This window comes from Lycorma delicatula, chromosome 3, assembly GCF_047948215.1.
Source record: "Lycorma delicatula isolate Av1 chromosome 3, ASM4794821v1, whole genome shotgun sequence".
NCBI classification, from domain to species: domain Eukaryota; kingdom Metazoa; phylum Arthropoda; class Insecta; order Hemiptera; family Fulgoridae; genus Lycorma; species Lycorma delicatula.
Genome location: NC_134457.1, coordinates 62,906,719 through 62,933,031, shown reverse-complemented (window position 1 = coordinate 62,933,031; position 26,313 = coordinate 62,906,719). Strand labels below are relative to the sequence as shown.

General features: G+C 29.6%; 2 protein-coding genes across 2 annotated transcripts in view; one reads left to right on the top strand and one right to left on the bottom strand.

The window, feature by feature from the left end:
* The window catches only part of LOC142321650 (uncharacterized), a 28,029-nt gene extending 14,124 nt beyond the window's left edge, over window positions 1-13,905 (bottom strand). The window contains exons 1-5 of the mRNA XM_075359912.1: window positions 13,595-13,905; window positions 10,041-10,207; window positions 6,114-6,254; window positions 5,059-5,268; window positions 902-1,180 (exon numbers count right to left, since the gene is read on the bottom strand). Of these exons, the coding sequence (XP_075216027.1) occupies window positions 902-1,180; window positions 5,059-5,268; window positions 6,114-6,254; window positions 10,041-10,207; window positions 13,595-13,621 (824 nt within the window). The 5' untranslated portion in view covers window positions 13,622-13,905. The remainder of the gene's footprint in view (window positions 1-901; window positions 1,181-5,058; window positions 5,269-6,113; window positions 6,255-10,040; window positions 10,208-13,594) is intronic.
* Window positions 13,906-20,570: 6,665 nt separating this feature from the next.
* Window positions 20,571-25,992, top strand: mRpL54 (mitochondrial ribosomal protein L54). The gene is made up of 3 exons (XM_075359911.1): window positions 20,571-20,836; window positions 22,189-22,389; window positions 25,584-25,992. The coding sequence occupies exons 1-3, from the start codon at window positions 20,740-20,742 to the stop codon at window positions 25,694-25,696; spliced, it is 411 nt and encodes a 136-aa protein (XP_075216026.1). The 5' UTR covers window positions 20,571-20,739; the 3' UTR covers window positions 25,697-25,992.
* Window positions 25,993-26,313: the final 321 nt, after the last annotated feature.

Genomic DNA, 26,313 nt, shown 5'->3' with positions numbered 1-26,313 from the left:
AAATTAATTAAGAAAATAAATCATAACTTGAAAGAAAATTTAAGTAAAATGTTAAGAAGAGAAAATTAATCAAATAATAATAAAATGTTACATCCTAGCTATTTTTATAGAGTACTTGGAGTATCATAAACAAGTTAATATTAAAGTAATTTTTTTTTCATGAGTATGTTATAACACGTCAATATAAGTTATCAATATCAACATAGCTACTGTTTTAGTAATTATTCCAAGAAAAAGACTCATTATGAAACAAAATTATATAATATAGTCTCTTACCAGATTTCTTATCAAAATAATATTTTTATTTAATTTAAAATAATTTAACTAAAATTTATTTCCCTTTTTTAATATACACTGAGTTATATTAATGTTATTACTTTTCATGCTGGCATGTAGTTAAAAATTGTTATTTTTTCAAATTGTCAACATTTAAATTTCAAATGTTATACCAAAGGTTTTAGGCATAACACTTTTTATTTGAAACTGCTGGATGAAAAATAAAGAAACATATTGGCTTTAAAAGCTGATAAGAAGTCTCATGACACTTGCAATAATTCCACGGAATAATGTTCTATTCATACACCAACTTTTTATCAACATCTAACTGGTTAAATTTTTTTATTTTTATCTTTGCACCTTAGACACATTTGAAAAAAATTTACATAATTTATTCATAATTTTAAGTTGAAAAATTGAAGTTGCAAAGGGATAACTGTACATACACCTCATCATAATGGAGGCTGTACCTCTAACGACAGATTATTTATTTCTGCCTGCTCCCAAAGGATCATACATCACTACCTTACACATGGCCTTCACACATAAACATACACATATAAACAAACACACTCACGGACACACACATTTAAAAATTTGTTAACACTTGTACATTGTTACTAACCTTTGAAGTTCATTATTACTTAAGAAAAGCTTTAATAGCTGAGGTGTCTCAGCAAATCCTAAAAGTCGTTTCAATCTATTACGACGAAGGTTTAATTCTTGAAGAGAACGAAGACCTTGTAAATCATAGGTTCCCAATATTCTTATTTGGTTTCCAGCTAAATTTAAAACCTTTAGCTCTGCCAACATTGTTAAACCACCTATTTGTGCAATCTGATTGCCATGTAAATCTAAAACTTCTAGTTTTGAAAGTGATTTTAATCCTTCCATTTGACGAATTCTGCAACGTTACAAAATATGTCAAAGAAATGTACAATAAAAAATGTAAAAAAAAATGTTCAGAGTTATAAAAAAATGGTGTCAAAATGATTGAAATATATATTATTCATGTAAATGTAAACAAGAAAAAAATTCATAAAACAGATCCAGAAACAGAAACAGATGGTTTAAGTACATTAAAATGAGAAAGATTTGTAGATGTGGAGTAGTTAAAAAAAAAAAAGTTGACAAAAAAATAACAATCTGTAAATAATTATACATCAATATACATAATATAAGAATTAGAACTCACTCTGCATATGTCATTAGGTAGAATAAGTTAAAAATAAACAATGACAAATGTATGGTAAGATAAAAGTGAAATTTAAAAAAAACTGTCATTTTATCACATTCAAATGTTAAAATTTCAACTTTACACAGGTTATCTAAACATAATTTGTTTTTGTAAAAGAAAAACTTACATGATTTGTAAGTTGTTTTTTTTTGTGGGGGGGGGAATTGTATATATTAAAATAAAAAGTTTTTTAACAAAGAATATATTTTTTAATTCTATTTAATTTTGTTTAAGTTATGAATACTCACATATTTACAAAGATTAAGTCAAAATAGAAATAAAAAAAAGAAATGTTAATATTTAAAAAACTATCAACCACTAAGTACCTTAAGAGAGATTGAAGGAACAAGCACTAATGTACATTTTTTAACTTTCAGAAGTAAATATTATTTAATAAATTTGTAATTTTTATGAATAAATTATAATACTGTGTATTTATAAATTATACATATATCATGTACAGATAATTTATAGCACAGCTTGAGTTACACACTGAATAAGTTACACAGAAAGTAATAATTTTTTCATTCCTCTTTTACAGTACATTGTACTGCCACCTTTCCTGTGAAAGATTTTTAAGATATAATGATATTACTTTTTTACATAGTGTTAACAATATTTTATGTATTTAATTTTAAATAATTAAAATGGACTTTAATCAAATCTACTTTTTATTAAAATTTAGTAAAATTTATATTTTTATAATTAGCATAATTTACAAAAACAGTATTTATATAATGTATTTTTATCATTTTAACCAGTCTTACATATTTTTACCAAATTATGAATCTGTATTCTGTTATAAACGAACAGTACAAGAAAAATACTATCGTCGTTTGGTTTGTTTAGAGTGGATATCATTATATTTTAATAATAAGTGACTATTCTTCTTAGTAAAGATTTACGTGCATAAATATAAACCCAAGGTAAAATTAACATATTTCATTTACAAACACCAATTTACATGTACATGTTCATTCTTCTGGGTACCAGTAATGATCTGACAGCTCATTTTTGTATCTTAATAACTTATTCTGACGTTTTGATGCCAGTTCCCAAGTGATAATCCTATACTTTAAATGGGAATATACATAATCATAATATATTTTTAATAATGATGACAGACGTACCAAAAATACAGTTTGATTTTGTTTTCAAACAAAATCAATTTGATCACTCCAAGAGAACTTGTCATTTAATGAATTACTCAGAAATTATGCTTTACAGGCAAGAAAAATACTATTATCATTAATGGGATTTCTACCCACACTATCAGCAATAATACATCTATCTGAGAAACACAATGCAATGGTTTTATCCATTTTTAAAATTGTTTGGTTATAATCCATCCAGTGAATAATTTCCTGACAGTTATTGTACAATTTTCAATTCCTTTTAAATAATTATCTTCAGATACAGATAAACTTATGTTGTCTGCATAAAGTATTATAATGAATGGCTCAATATTTTAAGGTAGGTCATTAATAAATAATATAAAAGCAAGAGACCATGAACACTTCTCTCAGGCATTCCATATTGTAAAAAAATGAAATGAGGACCTAAATTTTGCATATACATTCTTATCAAAAGATGAAATTTCAAAGTTTACAGTTAGTAAGGTTATGACATTAACTAATTGTAAGCAGCTCCTCTGATAACATAACTAGTAAATTTTTCATCAATAAAAAATGTGGAACTAAATCAAATACTTTACTGAGATTGCAAAAATTTGATAATGGAACTTTTTGTAATGTACACTAAGACATTTTCAAAAAATTTGAAAAATGGGTGTCAGTAGAAAATGTTTTCTTAAAACCATGATGGAAGTTTGTTATACTTTTTAAGAAACATTAAAAGAAAATTATCCCTCTTATAACAAAGTTGTAGATGCTATTGTACCTATAACTTTAAAAAAAATAGTAACAGGTTTAATCAATACCCACTGAATGTTTACTCACTTCCTGGGTAACAGTGGTAAAATAGAATACTGATTCAATAACAAAATTATTAAAAATGATTGACTTTGTTTGAAATGGGTCAATATTAGTGTTGTTTGAAATAGTGGAAAAGAAATTATTACATTTTTCTACTACCTGAAAGGGGTTGAGATACAGAAAGTTGAGCATTTTTGTATTTTAGCTGATATTATTTGATCTGTTTTATTTCTAAATCTGCTTTCACTTTCTATAACTGCCACATAGTTTTAGTTACATTGTTTAAATTGGGTATTAAATTATCGTAATATAATCTTTTAGCAATATAAACAACTTCAGCATAAATTAGTTTGCAATTTTTCAAATAATTCTGGGAGTAATCAGGCAAATTAAATTTAGATATTTCACAGAGATTTCTTAATATAGAACTTGATTCTACAATTCCTTTAATAATCCATGTGATTTCTTTTTATGTTTATACTGATCCAATTTTTACTAAAAGCCAAACTAGAAAGAAAGATCTCTGAAATGCTTGAAGAAAATTATGATTACACAACTTAAGTATAATTTGTCATAATAGACAAATTACTAAATTATTATCACAATTTATATATTTATCACGATTGTAACTTTACTAAATTAAAATCACAATCTATACCTCTTTTAATGATATCTTATATTATCTTATAAATGAACTCCTGATCAGGCAACTAATTAGTTTAAGACGATGGCTTTATACTGATTGGTTACAAGACACAATACATGAATTAATCCTCAAGAACTTTCCTATAGATTTTAAACAGGGAAGAAAATATAAAATTGTTTGGCATTCACATTGAAGAGATACTGTCTTGGGAGCCTTATATCAAGTATATCGGTTGTAAATTGTCTGGCATAATCTCTTAAATAGACTGAAAGAATACATTGTCGCAAATTGAATTAGATCAGCCAATTATGCATTCTTAGATTACATAATAAAATAGGAAATACATCTGTGGAATAATAATACTTTTTTAACTAAATATATTGTTGCTGAAGAAAATAATGAGTTACTTCAAATGTAAATAAATTTGATCACTGCAGGGCTTTAATTATATAATTATTTAATATATTGGCTAAAATTAATGTAAATAAATTTATACCCTTTTAATATACACATGTATATATATATATATATAAAAAACAATTTGAATAGCTTAAGGTAGTGCTGTGTCCAATCACAGACTACAGATGTAAGTGCCTTATCTTTAAACTTTCCAGGTCAAAGAATAATTCTATTGAAATAGATCTTAAACTTCTAAATACACTGCCATTTATTAATGTTGTAGAAATACCTACAACAAACTTTAAAAATGTAATGCACAACTGGATAGTGCATCCATTTTTTTTTCTATGTAAAATTTAGGAGTACTTTGAAATAAATATTAAATTTCAAAATGTAATCCCATTTAATGTGTTTATCAACACACATATTATAACTGTGCATGTATCTATTGTCCTGTTTTTATTTAATGTTTACATTTCTTATGAGTTTTTAACTTTCTTTAATTGGAATAAAATATTTATACAATTAACTAATACATAAATATTACTATATAAAAAAAAAATCACCTGTTTTTGCCCATGAGAAGAACACGTAAATTTTGTAATACATCTAATCCAGCAATTCTTTCAAGCTGATTATCATAAATATCAAGGAAGACAAGTCTACTGAGTCCTGTATTGTGTAAATTTTCTAAACGAGTTATCAAATTGTGCTGTAATGATAAAAGACGAACTTTATTTTCTCCAATGAGAATTGGTACTGTTGTTAGCCCACGCCTAAAACATAAACAATAATATTATAAACAATTCAACAAAAAAATGTTTAGATGTAAGGTTTTTTTAATGATGATTTTTCATGAGATATACAACATTCCACCTTTTCCATTTAAACCTTTAACTACTTGGGATCCAACAGATTGTTGCTGTAGATTTTTGCCCTCACATACCAAAAGCAATATCTGATATACCTACAAAAAAAAGAAAAAAGAAGAAAACCGAAAAAACATTTAGAACAGTATTTCTAAGCACTTTATATATTCAAAATGATTAAAAAATAACACAGACAATCTGGATAATAATTTTATTCATAGAATCTGTATGTATATTGCTGTTAATTTTTTTTAAATGTACTTAGGTTAGTTCTATACAACTGTACATTGTAAGCAGTAGAACACTGATTCACTGCAGTGGTTTTTAAGAAATTAAAATAATTGTAAAATTAAACATATATCAGCCAATACCATCAACAAGATGGTATGTGAATAAGATTGCAAATTTTCTCTTTTCAAACAAAAAATTTCTCCAGGCTCACTAATTTACATGAAAGCCATTAAAAGATTCAAATTTTCCATTCAAAACAATATGAAAGTTTATCTAGGAAAAAATTCAAAAACTTTTCAACCATTTTTAAACTTTTATCAATAATCTAAGTAAAGAAGTAAAATCAAACTTGATTTTTTTACTTCTTAATTAAGTTTTTGCATTTGTATATTCTGCCTTACTATTATTTCGATATTAAACAAACACAAAACATTACTTTCAAAAGATTACTAAACATTACTCTCAAAAGAACACTAAAAAAATTTTGGCCTTAAAAAAATTATTATTTAAATAAAAATCACCTGTCAAGACTGATCCTGTCTGGATTTCTATCCCTTTCTTTCTGAGTGCGACTAGCCTGTACTTTACCATCATTATTAGTCTGAAGAAAAACAGTTCCGTAAGAACCACCATCAACATCTAGCACACCAACACTTCCACCTCTAAGAAAAAAAATGAGAACTACCACCTCAATCATAAAATGAGAATATCATAAACGTACTATCTACTAATACAAATCTACATTACATGAAAAAAAAGAAAAAGAAATCGTACAAATAAGTAATTCAAATAGTCCATACAATCTGTAATTTAAGTTTAAAATGATTAAAATAAAATAAATTATACTATATAAATGTTATACAAGCAAAATAAAGGCTCATCTATCTCCTTAGAATATAAGATAATGATAAATTTCACATAAAGAAGGTAGTGTGACAAGTTGATACACTATCACCAAAACTATTCACTGAAGAAATATAATATGCAATTAGTAGTCTCCATTGAAAAACTTGAGCCAGATTAACAAAATCTGATTAAATAATTATTGATATAATATTTTAATGAAACTGTTAAGAAAAGCTCAGCATATATCAAAAACTTGGTAACACTGCAAAGGAACAGGAGTTAGAACAAAACAGATCACAAAATAAACTGTTAATAGAAAGACCACAGAAAAAAATGGTTTCAAATTTAAAAACAATAGGAAATTATAAAATGAAAACAGAATCTGGAAAAAACCCAGGAATAAGAACAAGGTGTAATGGACAACATAACAATTTTAACTTGAATACAAGAAGAAAATTTTAATCATGTTTTTTCATGGATTAAGTTAAAACTTTTCACAACCTTGCATAAACTAGCCATAGAGTAATATTATAAGTATTATCCACCAACTTATGACAACTATATTACCTGAAGATCACACCATGAATTAAGACAATACCTTCTTTCCTCTCCCCTTCTTGGGACCGCTCATGGAGTGCATTATGTCTAGTAAAGGAGAGTATAATGCCATCAGGCACCGAAATGTAGAATGCCCACTGCCTCAATGTGCAGACGCGACCCCTTAAGCACTCAGCCGCGGACCTATCTGCCCCAGCATCCTCTGACGTCTCATTTCCTGGTGGAACTCTTCATAAATACTTAGCTTATCCATCACCTTCTTAACATAGTTCTCAACTGCTTTCCATTCTTTAAATCCTTTTAGCATTATGCATTATGTGTCCTCTGGACAGAACATATCTTCCAAACCTAACATATTTAACATCTCCCTGTACTCTTCATCAAAGTGCAGGCACGAGAAATGCATGTGGTCAGGAGTCTCTTCCTCATCGCAGTCAGGGCAACGATCCATGTCGTTCAGGCCATATTTATACAGATATACCCTGAAACTGCCAGGAAGTGTGTTAAACTGTAACCCAGCGAGCTATGGGTTCGCCTACACCAACTCTCAATGTCACTTATAAGACGATGGGTCCACCGACCTTTAGTGGCTTGGTCCCACTGTTCTTGCTAAGTCTTAGTTAATTATTCTACTGTCTGGGATGTTATGCGCTTTTGTCTCTTGATGGCAAAGGTCCCTGCTCTCAGAGCCTCTTCAGCAAAATAACCAAATCTATCAACATTGCACTCGCCAGGACTTCAGCTGCCTCCTTAGAGACTGTTCTGTACAGTGCTGTGATTCGCAGACAATATCGTCTATGAACTGACTCTAGTCTTCCATGATATTTTGCAAATCTCGTTACATCAGTCCAAAGCTCTGCCCCATACAGCATTGTAACATATGTCACTAATAATCTCCTCCAACATATAGTTGGTACACCGGTATTAGGTAGGAGGCCAGCAATTAATGTCGCAGTCCCCTTGGCTTTATTAGCTGCATCTGCTGCTTGTGTGCTAAATCTTAACCTGGTATCTACCCACATGCCAAAGTGATTTATTGCTGGCCTTGACACTATTCTCCTATTCTTTAATGTTAGTTTGAGGATCGGTCACTTCTTAGCCGCAGAAGTCGCTACCACCTCCGTATTATCAGGAGCTAGTCTAAGTCCCACCCCTGCCATCTGATCCTTAATTATTGTATATGCTTCTCTTATTTTGTCAATGACCTCTTTCTTTGTATTCGCCTTGACAACCAAAGCGAGGTCATCAGCATAACCAAATATCGTTACGTCCTGTGGAAGGGCAACTCAAAAAATACCATCATAACTCAAGTTTCAGAGAATAGGTCCAAGTACTCCTCTAAGAAGGTTCCACAGAACTGTTCCTCCTGATACCCAACACTCAAGCCTGCACCCTGATAAGTAGGAACGAACTATTTGTTGCAAATACAAAGGCACTTCATGTTCCTCCAAGGCCTGCATTATAGAGTGACAAGGGCAGAGATTCCTCGCCATTCCCTTCTTGCAGCTCTACCAGCCACCTCACACACTGCCGCCACAGCATTGAGGGCACACCTGAATTCGGCAGCCAGTCCGGACCCAGTGCCTTAGCCGGAGGTAATCATGTTGCTGCCTCCAAAAGTTCAGTTAAAGTGAAAGGAGGAGGGCTCTCCTATTCACTCCTCTTATCAATCCTAAGCTCCTTCAGGAAAGAGCCTGTCTATTACATTGCAAAACTCATGGACATCCTGAGTAACAGAGGCTCTAGGCCTTAAGGCCCTCCTTACCAGTATGTTGTAAGGCCTGCCCCATGGATCCAGTTCTACTTCTTCTTCCAAGACCTCTTCTTAGCTTCTCAGATGCATCTAACATGATCCTTCTTGCATTCACAATATCTATCTGTAAGAATGTCTCTAAGGGCAGGGAAGTATGCCCTCATCACGCGTCTCCTAGCCCTGTGGCAAGCCTTCCTCTTTTCTGCAATTTCAGAGGCCAGTATACTGGCAGCTGCCCCTTTCTGGAATACCTTCATGGTAGACTGGCACACGCCACCTCAATTGAATCCACTAAACAAGATGACTTCTCCTCTATTGTGCGCCCTTTGCTTACTCTTCTGAGGTCAAGTACCTGTGTTAAAGCACCAGGATCCAGGTTTAATAACACAGAAATTAAAAAAAAGTTGGATATACTCGTAATATAGTCATCAGATTAAAAAAAAAAATGTAGAAACAAAACAAATTATCAAACACAGGTGTCTCAAAAGGATAAACTGAACTGCCCCAATTACACGTGTTCTATCCTGGAAAAACAGGGCAAAACTTGACGCAGGTATAATGAACACTTACAAGACATCCATAGCAACAGAAAATGAAGCTTTACCATTGCCAACCTTCACATAAGGCAATCACCTCGTAAGGCTTAGTGTTTGTTCATCTCATAATTCACAAATCAGGAGTTCACCAGTATTAACAATATCCTTAAAATTCCACATATACATAAAAAAAGACCATATCCTAATATTTTAAAATATTATTTAATATACATATGCATAATAATATCCAAAAAAGACATAATCCAAATTCAGTACACTTTTTAACCATATTTTCAATGTGCATCTTCCAAACCAGTGCCCAAAATGACCACCAATCAGTCAGAAAAGCTAGTGAAAGCATTCTGAAATAATTTTTTAAAATGCAACTACTAGATTTAATTTAGTTTGTCATTAAAAAATGATAGTTATACATAATCTTAATCATCAACAAACTTAGAAACAAAAAATAGCAAATTGAAAAATTGTATAAAAGAATCTTACATTCTGTCAAGATGACTTGACAGAAAGTGATGTTTTCAATACCAAAATAGTACTTTTAATGTACGCTAACTTACTGTCAATAATGGCCAACCATTTTAATGGCACAACAATGATTTCAAATGAAGCTTCATAAAGTACCTGTAATTGCAACTAATCAGTTTGTGAAAGCAAATTTGTTGCAGTTGCATACCTCTAAAATAAACACATGAAACAATCAAGTGATTTATACAAAGTACAAATATGAAATTACATACCCTAAGGTTGTATTTGAACGTTGATGTAATTTTGGAGGCCTTGGTACAGCAGGTAGAAGTGGCAAAGCAGGGGCAATTTTAAGAAATTTTTTATTACTTTGTTTGGAAATTGAGCTGTCCACATGCTGTGAGAGCTTCCCATGGGTATGAAAAACAATCTTCTTATCCTGTAATATGAAATATACAGCATCATTTTTCTGAAATAATTTGATCAAGCTAACTAATTACATCTAGAAGTGCTTTGTGAACACTTAATACAACCATTAAAAATGCATAATTCTGTAGCAGAAATCTTCATTCAACTATAACAATCATCATAAAAGACTTAAATGCATTAAGAATGTTAGATTTCTGATAGAACTCTTTCCTCAAGTACTAGTGATGTTAATTACTTTGTACTATTGAGTTGGTTTATCTTTGCTCAGAATAAATCTAAAGAATCATCTATATTGTTCTATCAAATCTTTCAATGAAGATTATATTTCTACTCGAACTTCTTCCACTTTCAATTTTTTCTTTTTAATACAAATTAAACCAATTTATCTTTGCTATTCCTTATGTAACTAAACTTGGCTAATATATCATCTCATCATAGACAATAATCTCAACAGATAAACAAAAAGAAACTGAGGGAGATGAATTTGATCAAATGGATCACACAATTTTTATATGGCTATTATTAGTTACTATCTTCAGTTCAAATCAGATCATTTAAAACTTGTAATCAAATTATCCATTTGTAACAGATGATCAACTTCAGTGAAAGTTGAACATCTTCATTATGACAAGTTGATCAGTTAATATTTTATTCAGATCCTTACAAAGTTCACATCAGTAATAGTAGGCGTGCAATTTCATGATTGACAGAAAAGAAATGTTACAGTTTTTGCCTGGAAGAATCAAGAAAACCAAGAAAAATGCTTGATGAGAATTGAATGACAAAATTAAGAAATAATACGGAATAGTGGTTATAGACTATATAAATAAAATAATGGTGTTATAAAGGTATGAAATAATGGTGACAGAGTGGAAAAATATGCGGGCAACTGAAAATAAGTAAAAGTGGTACAGTGAAACAATAAAATAACTTGAAATCATTGGGAAATAATTAAGTATATTTAAAAACACATTAACAAGTATACAGAAAATTCAAGTTTATTCAATTAATATTATTGAAAGGCTCCACAGAGTATATTATTTTTTTAAAAAAATGCTTTAATTTTTTTTAGACAACCCTTAATTTAATAAAAATATCAAAAAAACTGTATTAGGGTGCAAAATTTTGAACACCAGAATATTATGATTACCAATGACAAAAATACTTGTGATAATTTGATGCAAGCGAATAGGTTGTTTTTTTTTATTACAAAGTAACCAGATTTGCAAATATAATTAAAATTATAATTTTTAAATGTATAAAGAATAATAATTTTTAAAAAATAATAAATTATATTTTGGACAGGAGAGGTAATTTGGCAAGAGAAAGGTGTACAAAATATACTCCAAATCATCTAGTAATTATGACAAGCTTAGTTGTATTCTTTTCTTTTTTCTGTTTTTTTCCTTGAAAATTTTTATAATTTATGTGAAAGATGTTGATTGGAGAGTTGACCTATATTAGCATAATATATATATTTTATCAGTAGATATGTTTTCAATATTTTCCTCCTCTTATAGGGAATTTGAATTCTTCATTGCAGTGTATGGTATTGTTGGATGTAAGCATTGCAAGATGCCAAAATGAAAAAGTTACAAATACTTGTTATTAGAAATATATCAAGGATAAGTATAACAACTTTTATATATATAATTTTCCCACTTACTCTCAATGTTTACTACAAGTATGGAAGGTCTGGGAAGACAACCCACCGGATTGGTCTAGTGGTTAACGTGTCTTCCCAAATCAGCTGATTTGGAAGTCGACAGTTACAGCGTTCAAGTCCTAGTAAAGCCAGTTATTTTTACACGGATTTGAATACTAGATCGTGGATACCGGTGTTCTTTGGTGGTTGGGTTTCAATTAACCACACATCTCAGGAATGGTAGAACTGAGAATGTACAAGACTACACTTTATTTACACTCATACATATCATCCTCTGAAGAATTATCTAAACGGCAGTTACCGGAGGCTAAACAGGAAAAAGAAAGAAAAGGTCTGGGAAGACGCTACTTTTTGCATTCATATTCATCAGTGAAGATAATTTAAGGATAGTTTCTAAAAAAACTCATGACATATTACAAGAGGCAAGTGTGATGCACATTCAAGTAGATACAAAGAACATACAGTCATATACTTCTGTATTACATGTTACAGAATCAGCCTTTAGTTACAATATCCATGTAAACAGAATACACATAAATGATATTAACTATATCAAAATTGTATATATGAGGCATATAAAAGCAACAAATTCAAACCTCTTAACCAATATGAAAATTTTAAAACATACTAAATTCACCATAGTCACATATTTAATAAACAAATATTACAAAGATGAAATTTACTACTTCATTGGGTTTTCCTAACAATTACTTTGGTTTAATTTATAACACCACCTTCAACAGTACCAATTAATTAAAATGCTTAATAGTACTCGAAAGATCTGAAATTATATTTTTATAAATCAGTCTTCACAATTGTCAGCAGACAAATATATATCAAAGACAATAATCTCAACAAATAAACAAAAAAAATGAGAGGGATGAATTTGATCAAATAAATCGCACAATTTTCATACAGCTATTGGTTACTGTTCCAGTTCAAATCAGATCATTTAAAACTTGTAATCAAATTATCCAAGTGTAGCAGATGATCGACTTCAATGAAAGTTAATCAGTTAATATTTTACTCAGACTCTTACAGAGTTCACATCAGTAATGGTATGTAGGTGTGCAATTTCACAAATAACAGAAAAGAAATGCTAGTGTTTACCTGAAAAAGGATCAAGAAAACCACGAAAAAAGATTGATGAGAATCAAATCACAAAATTAAGAAAATTACTGCTTCAATGTTGTTGGGTTTGCTTATTTTCTTTGCTTCAAAATGTTGTTGGCTTTATTAATGAAATTACTTTATTAAAAATAAATAATACTCGAAAAAATCCTATAAAAATAATAGTTTAAAGAGCGACACTGACTCAGGATTGAAAAAGATTATAAAAATTTTAAATGTTAAACAGCTAAAATCAAATTCGTACGTTGTCAGAATACACGTAGTCATAATGAAACTATATTCAATAAAAAGTTACCAAAAAAATAAATAATACACTGTCAAAAAGCATAAATACCAAATAAACACAAAGTAACTAGTTGTAAGCAAAATAATTTGTCTCAACCGTCAAATCTTCTTGACTTGCCAGAGTAGTTTTATTTACTTTAATCCTATAATCCAATAGAAAAATCTTTTCTACGCAGGCATTTTCACTGACAAAATATTTAAAATAAATCTTAATATGCATTTATATGGTTAGAAGGCAAAAGACTAAAATTAGAAGACGCCATAACTACAACTCTTTCTCAATTTTCCCGCGATAGTCATCAATATTTTACTTACGTACGGTCCTGCACTACTAATTGGCATTGGCTAAGTTCCGTTATGAAATTCTCTGTGTACTTTTAATAACATTTTAATATGATTTGATAATGTACTTTCACTCATGATTCTAACATCATTTATACAAGTCCTAAACGACCACCAAACAATTAAATGTTTGGCCTGTTTATCACAACCTAGCTTACGGTTGCTAAGCTATGAACAAATACTGTACAGATTCTTATACTCATAAAATAACAGTAACTTTTACAAAATTTTTATACTATCCACAGTAGTCATAAAATGTCAATTGAGTAACTGTACTGCTTTCCTGAATATTGATCATAACTTTCGTTGTTTGTTTATGTTAGCAGCACTGATGAACATATGATTGGATGAGATTACAGTCATCTCACACAAGAAACATTCAATTGAAGGGGAGTTCTCCCCCCCATCGACACAGGCAACGTGTACTGCATTTTCGCTAAATGTAAAATTTTTAAATTTGTCTTGCTACCCCTGGGTAATCATTAGCAAGATTATTATAATTATTATTACGTTTAAGACTGTCAGGAATGGATTTCATTTCAAGCATTTAAAATATGAGAACAATATTGGTTCATGATAAAAATCGCGTTAGTAATTTTGTAACAAAAATTATCTACTTCTGTCAAATCAGATAAAACTTCCCACAATCACAGTATAACGCTAACGCTTACAAGCCTCTTCTCCAGCCTACAAGAAATGACCTTCTTTAAAAATTTTTTTATCCCCTAGAGACTAAGTACTAGTACATAATGATGAGTCACTTAATACTCAGCTTTAAACCAAGTAAAATTTGAGTTGTAGCTGATGTAAATTCTATATTGGAATAGGGATCATTTTTCACAAAGGTACAAATAACAAGTAAATAAATATATTATTCTGATTCGTACATGCATCATCACTGACATAACGATTGGTTATGCATTATATTAGACACATCACGTCAGGAATGGGTATGTATGCTATTCCAAACGTAAATAAACTAGCTGACGTAGCATTTGTTTGCATGTATCAAAAGAAATGGTACTAGAATCTTAATCAGAGCAGTGTCACTATTAATTATAAAATAAAAAAAAACAGAACTGGATGTTAGTTCATATTAATAATTTTTAAAATAATTAAACAAGTAATGGTAATTTAAATATGGAAGGATGCTAAACAAATAAAATAAATTACATAAATCATCTTCCTTTCTTATTGAATCGACTTTCTAAAAACCACCTCATTAAACCACACATGAATATCTAGTATTAATACAATTATCATTTATATAATTAAAATCTCATGCACAACCCTTAAAAGTTGAAAACTTGAACTATCTGAAATGTGTAATTACATTAGTAACATTCTAAATAGACAAATACAATTTAAATCTTTCTTGATCAATAACAAAGACCCTTAGAGCCTTAACAAACACACAGTCAATAGCACAAACACATGCAGAACTTCCAGTAGCAGTCTCTGAAGATGCTTATTCTCATATAATTTTGTTATAATTTCACCTTATTCTAAGTGAAGTTGAATTAAAAACTGATATATATTTTTTTTATATAAATAAAACTATCAATTTTACATAACTGATTAATATGTATTAGTCAGTGATATATATATTAGTGACTATATGACCATCTGATAATGTAGAATATTTAATTTGATGATATAATCAGCATCAAAGAAATAATTGATTTTAAACTTATAAATTATGAAGACTTCAACTATTAAAGTAAGGTTTGAAGTTGCTGTTATAAAAATTCAGGGAGAAAATAGTGGTAATATTATTATCATCTCCGCACCATCTTAATCAAAGTAATGATTTTGTAGATAACCTTCATAAACTTTTAAATAAATAAAATATAAATGGTAAGTAAAAAAAAGAATTTCAACTGATTTTATACAGTTACATGATGAAAGAGTCAATTCAAAATTCTTAAGCGAAAGCAGTTTTCAAAATTTCAACTATGGTTCAAAACTAAAGTTTTTAAGACAAACAAAACTAAATTTATCTTTAAAAACACTTAAAAATTTATGTTATAACACTTTCAGTGAATGATTTTTGTATCCATTTTTAGAGACTGGATCTACTATACTATTTTTTCTTTCTTTGTTTTGGTAAGAAAGTTAAAACCTGTATTAGAGTAAAACTGTATCTGTTCATTTAGTATGTTTGTATATTTCATTATGTTCAAAATAAGATATCTTACATCTGTGTTAAAATGAATGTGTAGGCCACTGATAAATATTGATAAATTTCTGATTTGGGAGAAATGTAGGTTTGTGCAATTATGGAAAATTTTATGTGACTATGCATGTCATGATAGAATCCATTTGTAGATATGTTTTTCTCCATATTATCTCTAGCAATGAAGAGCAATTATGCTTCTTCACTTATTGAATACCTCTCTCACAAATCATTTATATTTCCTAGTTTTGTTGAATAAATCTTGCTTTTATGAAATTATAACAAATAATTTACAGGTGACATATCTATAAGCTGATTCTTCTATTACAAGTCTTTCAACCCTCTTTTGGAGAAACACCTCATTCACAAATTTTTACATTTCTTGGCTATAAAGACCAGTTATGCCATCATTGTTATCCATATGTTTTCAAAATCATATTGAAAACATATGATTTTGTTTTCAATAAACAAAAGGTTTTTCTAGCAAACCTTGAATTTGCAACATTCCTAGGTAATTTGAATATAAAATTTCCTGTTATTAGATAAAGCCCAACTATTTTAGAATTACCAATCCAAATCAAATATTTTTTTTTTTTTAAACAAATGTATACTTGTATGACATTCCATCACCCAATGGAGATTTTCATTATAGGCTCACCAGATCTAGATAAGATGGGTCTGATATTTTTCCACTTATGTATTTCTTCTGATTCCCTCATTAAAATATTTGTAGAAGCATGCCCTAGATCCTAATAAAAGAGACCAATGATTATTGTTCTCCAAATTTACTGTGCCATTTAACACAGATGTGTCTCATCAGAAAAAATAATGCATTTAAAAAATTAAAATCAACCTTCATCATCATAATTTTGGTAACTATTCAATGATTAAAATCACCCAATGTAATTTCCTTTTTTTACTCTGAGAAGTTTAAATTATTTTTCACGAAACAATAATAAATTGCGCATTAATAACTGATGTACTGCAAATAGATTCTTACGGTATTAAGGTACAAGATAATGTAAATACATGCCCAGTTAATTGAAGTGAGTTACAAGCAAGACATATGATGCTAGCATTCCACTTGGCCATGCAAACTACAGCAAAGCTGTTTGACTATGTACAGAACAGTTGAACTGCTAAAGTGCTGGTCTGAGTATGCACACTTGTTACTGAATATTTGCATGCCCCTCCAATTAACAATTTTCAGCTGGAAGGTCGATATATATTTTCATATATTAATACGTGAAACTATTAATAGTAATAATATTATGATTACATAATAATATATACATTTAATAAAATTATTATTACTTGCTTATCACCGGGAAAATTTTACATTTTAGCCAGCACTATCAAGGCTTAAATTATTCTGTTACATGTATAATATAGTTTCATAAAAATTTGAAATAATAAATTAGTTGCCTATAAGAAAAACAAAAAATGATCTTACTTTCTAAGAACATCATTCTTCCCATTTTACATCATCTTCCCATTGCTTATCCATCAGAACTACCATGATCAGATGTTATCCATTTCCTCAATAATCTGCAGGTAACCAAGAGGATGCCTTTTGTGTTGGTCAGAATAAAGTATATGGAGCATTAAGAGACTTCAATACATTATGTAATGGGTAAAATCACATACAGTAAAATAGGAACAATGTGTACCTCTTTCTAATTCCAGACCTGCTTTACTTGATCTGCAAACTTCTTCAATTTATTTTGAAGTGAAGTAGAAACATCTATAAACCAAGTGTCTTATTCTTTTTGTCTGTCACCACAATGCCAGGTTGACTGTGCTCCGTGACTTATGTGTGGAAATATGGAAAACTATGGGTCATAATAAATTCAGTACCTAGCATTTTCAAGAAGAGATAGATCATAGAGAGATAGATAGAGAGGTAGATCAAAAGAGTACAACAAATTCTTCAAATATCTATTTGAAGAATGTGTTGAGATACACATGGGTGCATTATTTTATACTGTGTTCAGCATAAAAGTTGTTCTAGTAGTGAGATTTTACTTCAGCGAGTGCAATTGTGTTAGTGTAGTAATGTACTGGGTGACTCAATTTGTTAGTTCTCATCAGTATTTATACAATACTTTATAGTCTATTGTGTTTTTGTCAACAGTGTTATAACTTTAAATATAGCTGGCATGTAATTAATTCGTAAATATCTTGATTGAGTCAGCACCAAATGAAAATGTCAAACATAAAACATCAAAACATATAATTTGTACATTTAATTTTTGAGACAGTCTATTACAGTGCCATGTGGTTTGTTTACAACAGGGTAGCTCAAAGTGAATCAAGTATAACCATGTTGTGGCAAATTGTATAATCTTTGTGCTTATGGCATTCACTGTGTTAGGCATTTATCTCCAACGACTAGTTAAATAAGCCGCCTCATACCTCCATCAAGCTAGAAAAAACATATCATTATATACATAAGATGACTGAAACCATTCTGGTCTAACTGGAAACTCTTACAACAGATTTTTAAGAGGGCAGATAAGGGGTTCAATGCCAGGCTAAGCCAAAGAGAGCTTAAACCATCACCTTGAAAAATCTCCTGGTGGATGTTCACAACAGTAATGCTAGTTGGAGCCTTATTCTGGAACATAGCCGAAGACAGGTTTACCACTTTTTCATTATCTTGCCCAAAAACTCAATGCAAAAGAATGAATTTGTACAGCTCTAGCACTTTTAAGTCAGGATTTTAGCAGTAAGTTAAAAGCCATCCTACAGTCAACATATGCAATATACGTGGCAATTTCTCTCTTTATTGCCACACCAGAAATTATGCTATCAATAATTAATTGCTTCTTGTATCCTTTTCTATTATGTAAGCCCTTTTACTCCTCTACTATCATCTGGTTTCTTTCAAGATGTTTGCTGGCACACAGAATGAACGTTAATATTTTATAAATAGTTGTCCTTAGATGAATCATGTTATACAGAGTCATTCATTAGGATTAAACAGGTCATCCCACTCATTAAAAACTCTTGCATTCAACTTGCATGCAAACATATCTGAAAGCAAATGAAAAATGTTTGTACCAAATGTTCTGCACATTGTTAATACCCAGCAAATAATGGGTCTGGAAAACACAACTTACTTCAGAAGAAGTGGTCACATGATCGAACATAACTGGGATATAATTAATTCTCCTCTTAGATCCAGTTTGCCCAACTGCAATGTAAAGAAGAATCCGATTACAGGTTCTCCAATAATTCAAGGTACTTTGCTTGTAGCACCTTATTCTACAAGACATTACTGTTATATGCTGTTTTATAAAACCAAAATTTCAGTTCTAGTTTTTTCTCCTTGCCTCTGTCTGATTGAAATATGTTTTTGTCTAATTGAATTTATGTTTGGTAGGATATCAGTTTTCAAGAAGACTGTTAATTGAACTATTTCCTTTCTCAGTTTCTTGACTTTCCCACATAAATGCTTCTTCCAACCTGGTAACAGTACCTCCCACTCTCACCACAGATCCATTGATTTGCTGGTCATTTCCAGCTGTAACCATGATAGCCCTTACATAAACTAAGTTATGCAGTTCATTGATAGATAATATGATCTGTGTTATAGTCGACATTAATTCATTAATATGACAGATTAATTGTTTAGATCCACCATTGTGCAGCAGTTTCAGAATATGGAGTCTTCCTGTGGCATCCATTGTAATGAATTTGATACTGTTCTCCTCAAAGACATTGTACATTCTATTAGTAGCAGTGTTTTCAGAAGTATTAGCCTCACCATTAAATGTGGTACCATTCAACTGGAATTCCATTGACACTTCTTACAAGACTCACGTAGACAGTCCAGATGGCTATCTGATCAGTGAGCAGCCACTCTCGTCAAACTGGGCAGGGTTCAGCCATTCTCATCTCTAGAAGTCTGGAATCTATGTACTCATTAAGTAATACACTATGGGAAGCTTTAGTGTGTTGCTAGAATAAGGCGAGCTTATCAGGAATAAGGTAAACAACAGAATCAGCTCTCTGTGGTACACTGATTTGCCGATCTTCTCAAAGTGAAGGGTTTAATTTAAAGGAAGTGAGTTATAAGAATCATCCAGAGGATTTATTATTGTTATAACAAAGCTCATTTGGCTGAATTCTTAAGAAAAATAATGTTTCAGTACATATATAGTTTACAAATTTCTTCAAGGTGATTTATTTTTTATTTAGCAACATTGATTGTCATTGTAGAATAGACTAAATTAAATTGTAATGCATTAACAAAAACATAAAAAGTTACTTGATTTAAATATTTAAAAATGCTTCCAAAATGTATGATACAATTTATGCATTATCTATAATTACAGCATAATTTGTAAATTAGTAATGTAATTCTTGAAATTTTAAAGCATTCCTTTCCAAAAACAATACAAAAAGTTAATATATTCACCCAAAAGAATGAATTAAAGTACTGTTTAAAAATTCGGTGGGGAATTTTTTTGATATCTGCTTAATACAGTATTGTTTATATTATTTGGACTACTTAGAAATGTATTATACGATAACTGAAATTAACAATCATGACAATGGTAACCATAATATTTTTGCTATTTGGTTAATCCCATTACATATGTAGTAAAATATAAAAATCTTCGATATAATAAACACTAACCACATAGCTACTCTACTTATAACCCCGACAATTCCTATTTGCTCTACCGCATAGGCTAAGAATGTCCTCCATTTGGCTGTTTAGAAAATTAAGAAATTGTAGAAAAAAAATTGAGGGAGGGGAGGATCCTACTCATCGGAATGAATTGTTGTGTTTAACATCAGTAGATTAAAGTGTTAGTTTTAATGATTATTCTTTCGTAAAGTTATAGATGACTTTTTGTGCCTATTTAATGTTACTTATATAAGGATGCATAGATTGTTTTTACTGATAAAACAATTGCAATAGACTTTCACCATGTCTGGTTTGTTGAAAATAATAAGACCGATTGTGAACAGAATTGTGTGTATTCCTGTTCATAACCTTAATCTTATTCACATCAATAAGTATGCTAGTAAGTTAATATAAAATGTATTAGTATCAATATATCTTAATCGTAAATAACATTTTCTAAAACGTTTATCTATTCCGTACGTATAACTTTACGAGATATGGATTGTAAAATGTGTGGAATATTTGTGCTTGTAAACCGTAACACGTGATTCCAAGAAGAGTTTGAAGATAATTATGATGTTTTGTATGTTAATAGTTCATTTAACGATTTCGTTGTAATTGTTATGAAGTAATTAATTGTAAAGTAAATAAATGATTTGGCAACTTGTGTAATAAATCTGAAATACAAAAAATAAATCTTTCTCTTTACAGTTTTAATAGCTTTTAGTGACCCTTTCAAATTATGTAGAAGTAGTATTTCTGGAAGCATTTTAAATCTATGCGATTTAATTACAAGCAGATATGTTGGTGGCGTTTTAAAAACGCTGTCTGTCAGAAAGTGGTTACATAGGCCTTTAATATGTGCTCAAATAGTGTATTTGATGTGTGTTGTTTGGTCATTAAAAAAAAAAAATATTTAAAAATGTCATATTATTTAGATATTTGAGTTTGTGGCTTTTATGTGCAATTTGTAAAAAATATATATATCCTGTTTTTATGAAGTGATTTTCAAACATTGATTATGTTGCATGCATTTTATGTCTACATTTGTACTTTTTATCCAGGGCTGGTCATTTGGTGTAGTGAATGATTACTAACTTCTAGATCAATTGGTCTCTGGTTCATTTCCTTTTAAAGGTTATGGCATCTTATTTTATACCATTCCTGACAAGTTTTTCTCATTGTAATTTATGTGTAACTTGTCCAAGTGCAGCCACTACAATTAATTTTTAGTTTATTTTAGTTTTATAACAATTGTGTCTAGTGTTTACAGTAACCATCATTCCTGAAAGTATTTATTGTTCTGAATGATTATTTGTTATTTACATTAGAGGAAAATTTAATTTCTATTGCATAGGATTTTAGTTATCTAAAAATGTGAAATTATTTCAGGTAGTATGCTAGAACCTGGTGGTAGGTCTGGTTGAATGTTATATTTATTATTATGTTCTTAAGGAGCTTATTCTGGGGGTGTGTTGTTTTATAATGATCCTGTGGTATGCTTATAACAGATACGTGTTTTATTGAAATTTGTTATATGAAAGTGAACACTTACATAGGAAATGTGTCAATCTTAATCTTTTTGTTCTTTAAGTATGAAATTTTTTTTCATGTGTTACACATAACCTAGTCGCACTGACCTACATGTCTAGATATTTTTTCCGTATTGGATAAATCAAATTTTTAAATTGTAGATTATCCATGTATATTTATTTTATATCTAATAATTTTTCAATTTTCACTGTTTTGTAGCACCAAGTATAGCACCACTTGGTAAAAGTAAGAAAGTAAAAGCTGGTGGTCCTGTGTTGGAAAAGATAGTTTTGCCAGTTGAAACAGATACACATAAAATTGCAAAATTTGTATGTGGTAGTAATTTACTAAAGGAAGGCAAAGATATTGAATTGAAACCTGATAATGAGTATCCAGATTGGCTGTGGAATCTCCACATAGGTATGATATACTGTGAACTATTTTATAATTTTTATTAATTCCTGTTTGTTTTTATAGTTGTGTAATCTTTTAGTAATCTGTCCATTGTGTGTAAGAAACTTACAAAATACAATAATAATGATTCTGTTTACAAGACCAGAAAAATGTTAATACGAAAGAAAAAGTCCTACATAATCTATGTTTAAAAATAAGTATAAAATAAAAAGCCTAAGTCACATTGATAAATATGTGAATTTGGGCCTAAATAAGATTTTTTTTTTGTTATAAAAATGATACTATACCTAAAGACATGAATATCACTGGTGAGTGGTGTTTATTTCATTTAATTTGCTGAAAAGGGTAATTGTATTAAACCTTGTAATTTCTGTTATAAAATGCATATAATATATCGGAAAACAAAATTTTATATATATATATATATATCAAATAACAAAAAAATAACCACCAAATACATTAAGAAAACCTAGAAAACTAATACCAAAAGTTGATTTTCACAGAATCTCACATTATCAGTCTGTACAAAATTAAAAAATTACGTCAAGCAAAAACAAAAAATTAATAAAGACCAAAAATTTAGAAACCATAATTCCCCGAACCACAAAACTTGAACAACATAACTCATTGTTCAGTGCCAACTGGAATGATAATCTATAAAGTTATATATATGCAGGATGATTACAAATGATTCATCAGATTTTAAAAATCTGTATTTAAAAAAGTAGCTCAATCAAAGTTACTGGGTGTGGTGGCATGTAAACACAATCTTTTATCATAATCATAAAGGAAAAAAATGACGAACTGTGAGATCAAGAGATCATTTTAAGAGCACGAAATCACATCTGCACATTGCCCAATCCAGCGGTGTAGGAGTTCTTTGTTCAGGAAGCCTCGTACGTCAGCATGCCAGCTACGCAGAGCCCTGTCATGTTGGAATACAAAGTTATTGGAGTTGTCTTTCAATTGAGGAAACAACCACAACTGCATCGTATCGAAGTATGAAATACCTGTCATGGTATTTTCCGATAAGAAAAACTATCAGTATACCTTTTATAAATTGCACCAAAAACATTAAGTTTTGGGGGAATTATGTTTACGTTCTACAGAATTAGGTTAGTAAATCCATGTTTACTAAAGGAAGTGTAAAATCTAGATTATATTATGGTAATTTATTATCTGAGTTAAAAAAGAAAAATCCATGGATTACTAAAGGAAATGTAAAATCTAGATTACATTATAAAATTTAATATTTAAACAATAAATCTAAAACCATGTGGGTAGTTATCAAATATGAAAGCGGATTTGGGAATAAAACGGTCAGGTAACTTCACGAAAAATTCAAAAGGACTCAACTTTCCATCATCTCATCCCCTAATCGGGTAGCCGAGGAATTTAATAATTTCTTTTCCTATTTCAAACAAGTATTATTTATTTCAGCCTGTTGTTGCCTTGAAATAAATAATAAACAGTAGTATTGATCCATTTCAATGAAAGCCATTCACCTTGAATAATTTTGTTGAAGAATCAATATTTTTGTTTCCTTTTGTATCCAGGAAGTTAAAACTGTATTTCAAATGTAGAGTAAATATTCCATGGGTATTGAAATACCATCAATACCAGTGCTAGCATTTTAAAAGAAGTTTTATGATCACCCCCTCATAAATTGAATTAAAAAATATTTCAGCAATGTTAGTGGTATTCTCTAGCAGCCTTAAAATTTTTATTGTTATTCCCCTCCTTAAGAAAGGTTTGGCTCTTAATTTACAAAATTTTGGGCCAGATTTGTTATTATCCATATATTCTAAAGTATTTAAAAAAATTATGAAAAATTAACTTTGAATATTTCTTGTAAAGCATCCCACATTAACAAACTTTCATTGTGATATTAGGAAAAGATTGTTTACTAACAGCCATTTTTCAGTTTTTGGAAAATATTTTAACTTACATAAATAACAAAATGATTCCAAGTTGGATTCCGTTAAATGTGTTACATAATATGTGCTTGAAGTAATTTTTCGTACAATTTTTTTTTGTATTAATTTTTTATACTTAACATTATTTCATGTGTTCATATTTAAATAGTTAATGTGGACTTTAAACACATTTATTTTTTATCTTATAATGTATTTTATATTGATAGAATAAAGATTTATTTACCATTTTATATCTTATTTTTTTCACAAGTATACTTTTACTGTCTGCTGATTGTTTCTTTGAAATTGGGCCATCTAGGTTTAGATTTTGAGTAAAAGTTTAATAAAAATTTTTTTTTTTATAATCTTGTTTTTCCAATTTATTTCAGCGATTGTTTAGTTGCTCTTTATTTGTAATATGCATAAAAAAATCTTCAACATGTCTAAAATATTAAACCTTTGAATCACAGACAAACTTTGAATCAAAGCCATACTTTATAATGACTACTGAGTTCTTCAAAATAACAGGCCTTGGTACTCAATTGTTTGCTAATTATGAGATTTTTAGATTAGATGATATCATATTAATCATTTAATCCTAAAATGGATTTTAGCTGCTGCAGTTCACTAAAAATAGGAAATAAAAAGATAGGAAGTAGTAAGGCATTGGAAATTTGCATAGATATTTTTACTCTCAGCATCCATGATGTAATCAATGTTGGCACTAGTTTTGGGGAAAAAATCCTTTTTTTCAAATTATCTCCAAAAGTAATTATTGTATCCAACAGTGTTAAAATAATTTAAGGCTGATATGTTTTTTTAATTTGGTTCTTCAGGTATACTAAAAATAATTTTTACAAAAGAAACTAATTGTAGTGTATCATAAAAACATATATGCAGCTATGGAACTATTGAAATTTGTATTTTTGTGTAAAGTAGTTATAGTTTTACAACTTAGTACGCAATAGGTTTGTTTCTAGCATATCTTAATCATTGGTTTAACGTAGGTTAAATTGAAATGACTCATTATTAATAATGCCGGTATTGTCAGTTGTCCATATTATAAAATTGTAAGCTCTTATAATTCAAGTGATTAAATAAATAAACTCAAGGGTGTTAAACTATCAGTTGTACTAAAATCTGTGTTACTTTTTAGTTTATTGAAGAATGTAATGTTCATATTTTGATTTAATTAATTTTTTATGCATAAACTAAATTACCATAATATACATTTTGAAGCATTTAAAATTTGTTAGAAATTAAATAATATTTGTTTATTTTCAGGAAAACCAAAAACTCTAGAAGAATTAGATCCAGAAACACTTCAGTACTGGAGGAAACTTAGGAAAATGGGAATGAAAAAGAATAATAGATTGAGAAGTCTAAGAAAATTTTAATTTGTAAATCTTTTTTTTTTAATTTTGTTAGTAAATACTACTAGTTTCAATTTGTTTTACTCAATTCTTTATATCTTAATGACAAAAAAAGCAACTCTGACGAAAGAGTATTAAATTTAACAATGTTCATAACTATAAAATGACTGCACTACTTCTCATTAAAGTACAGAATTCTATTAGTGTAAACAGTTGTATACTAACGTGTACAATTCTAAATTGACAGTGTAAGCTGTCAGACACTGAATTATGTCTCAAAAAGTTATATAAAACAAAATAAAAATTACCTTTCCAGAAGACTCTGTACTCTCTCTTTTTTCTGTTTAGCCTACAGAACCCCATAAGGTATTATTTCAGAGGATGATATGTATGAATCTAAATGAAGTGTAGTTTTGTACAGTCTCAGATCAACCATTCCTGAGATGTGTGGTTAATTGAAACTCGGTTGAGTTTGGTGGTTACCAAAGAACACCGGTGTCCATGATCTAGTATTCAAATCCATATAAAAGTAGCACACTCTGTACTGGTCTTTTACAACTGCACCTGAGGTATAAATAGGAGTTGTTTACTCTGAGAGTAAGAATACTTACTGCATAGTCAGCCTATGTGGTTAATAAAAG

Excerpts from the sequence above, each read along its gene's own strand:
- mRpL54 (XM_075359911.1), top strand. The coding sequence starts at position 20,740 with ATGTCTGGTTTGTTGAAAATAATAAGACCGATTGTGAACAGAATTGTG. Across the intron at positions 20,837-22,188 it reads TCACATCAATAAGTATGCTA|CACCAAGTATAGCACCACTT; the intron begins GTAAGTTAATAT and ends ACTGTTTTGTAG. Across the intron at positions 22,390-25,583 it reads GCTGTGGAATCTCCACATAG|GAAAACCAAAAACTCTAGAA; the intron begins GTATGATATACT and ends GTTTATTTTCAG.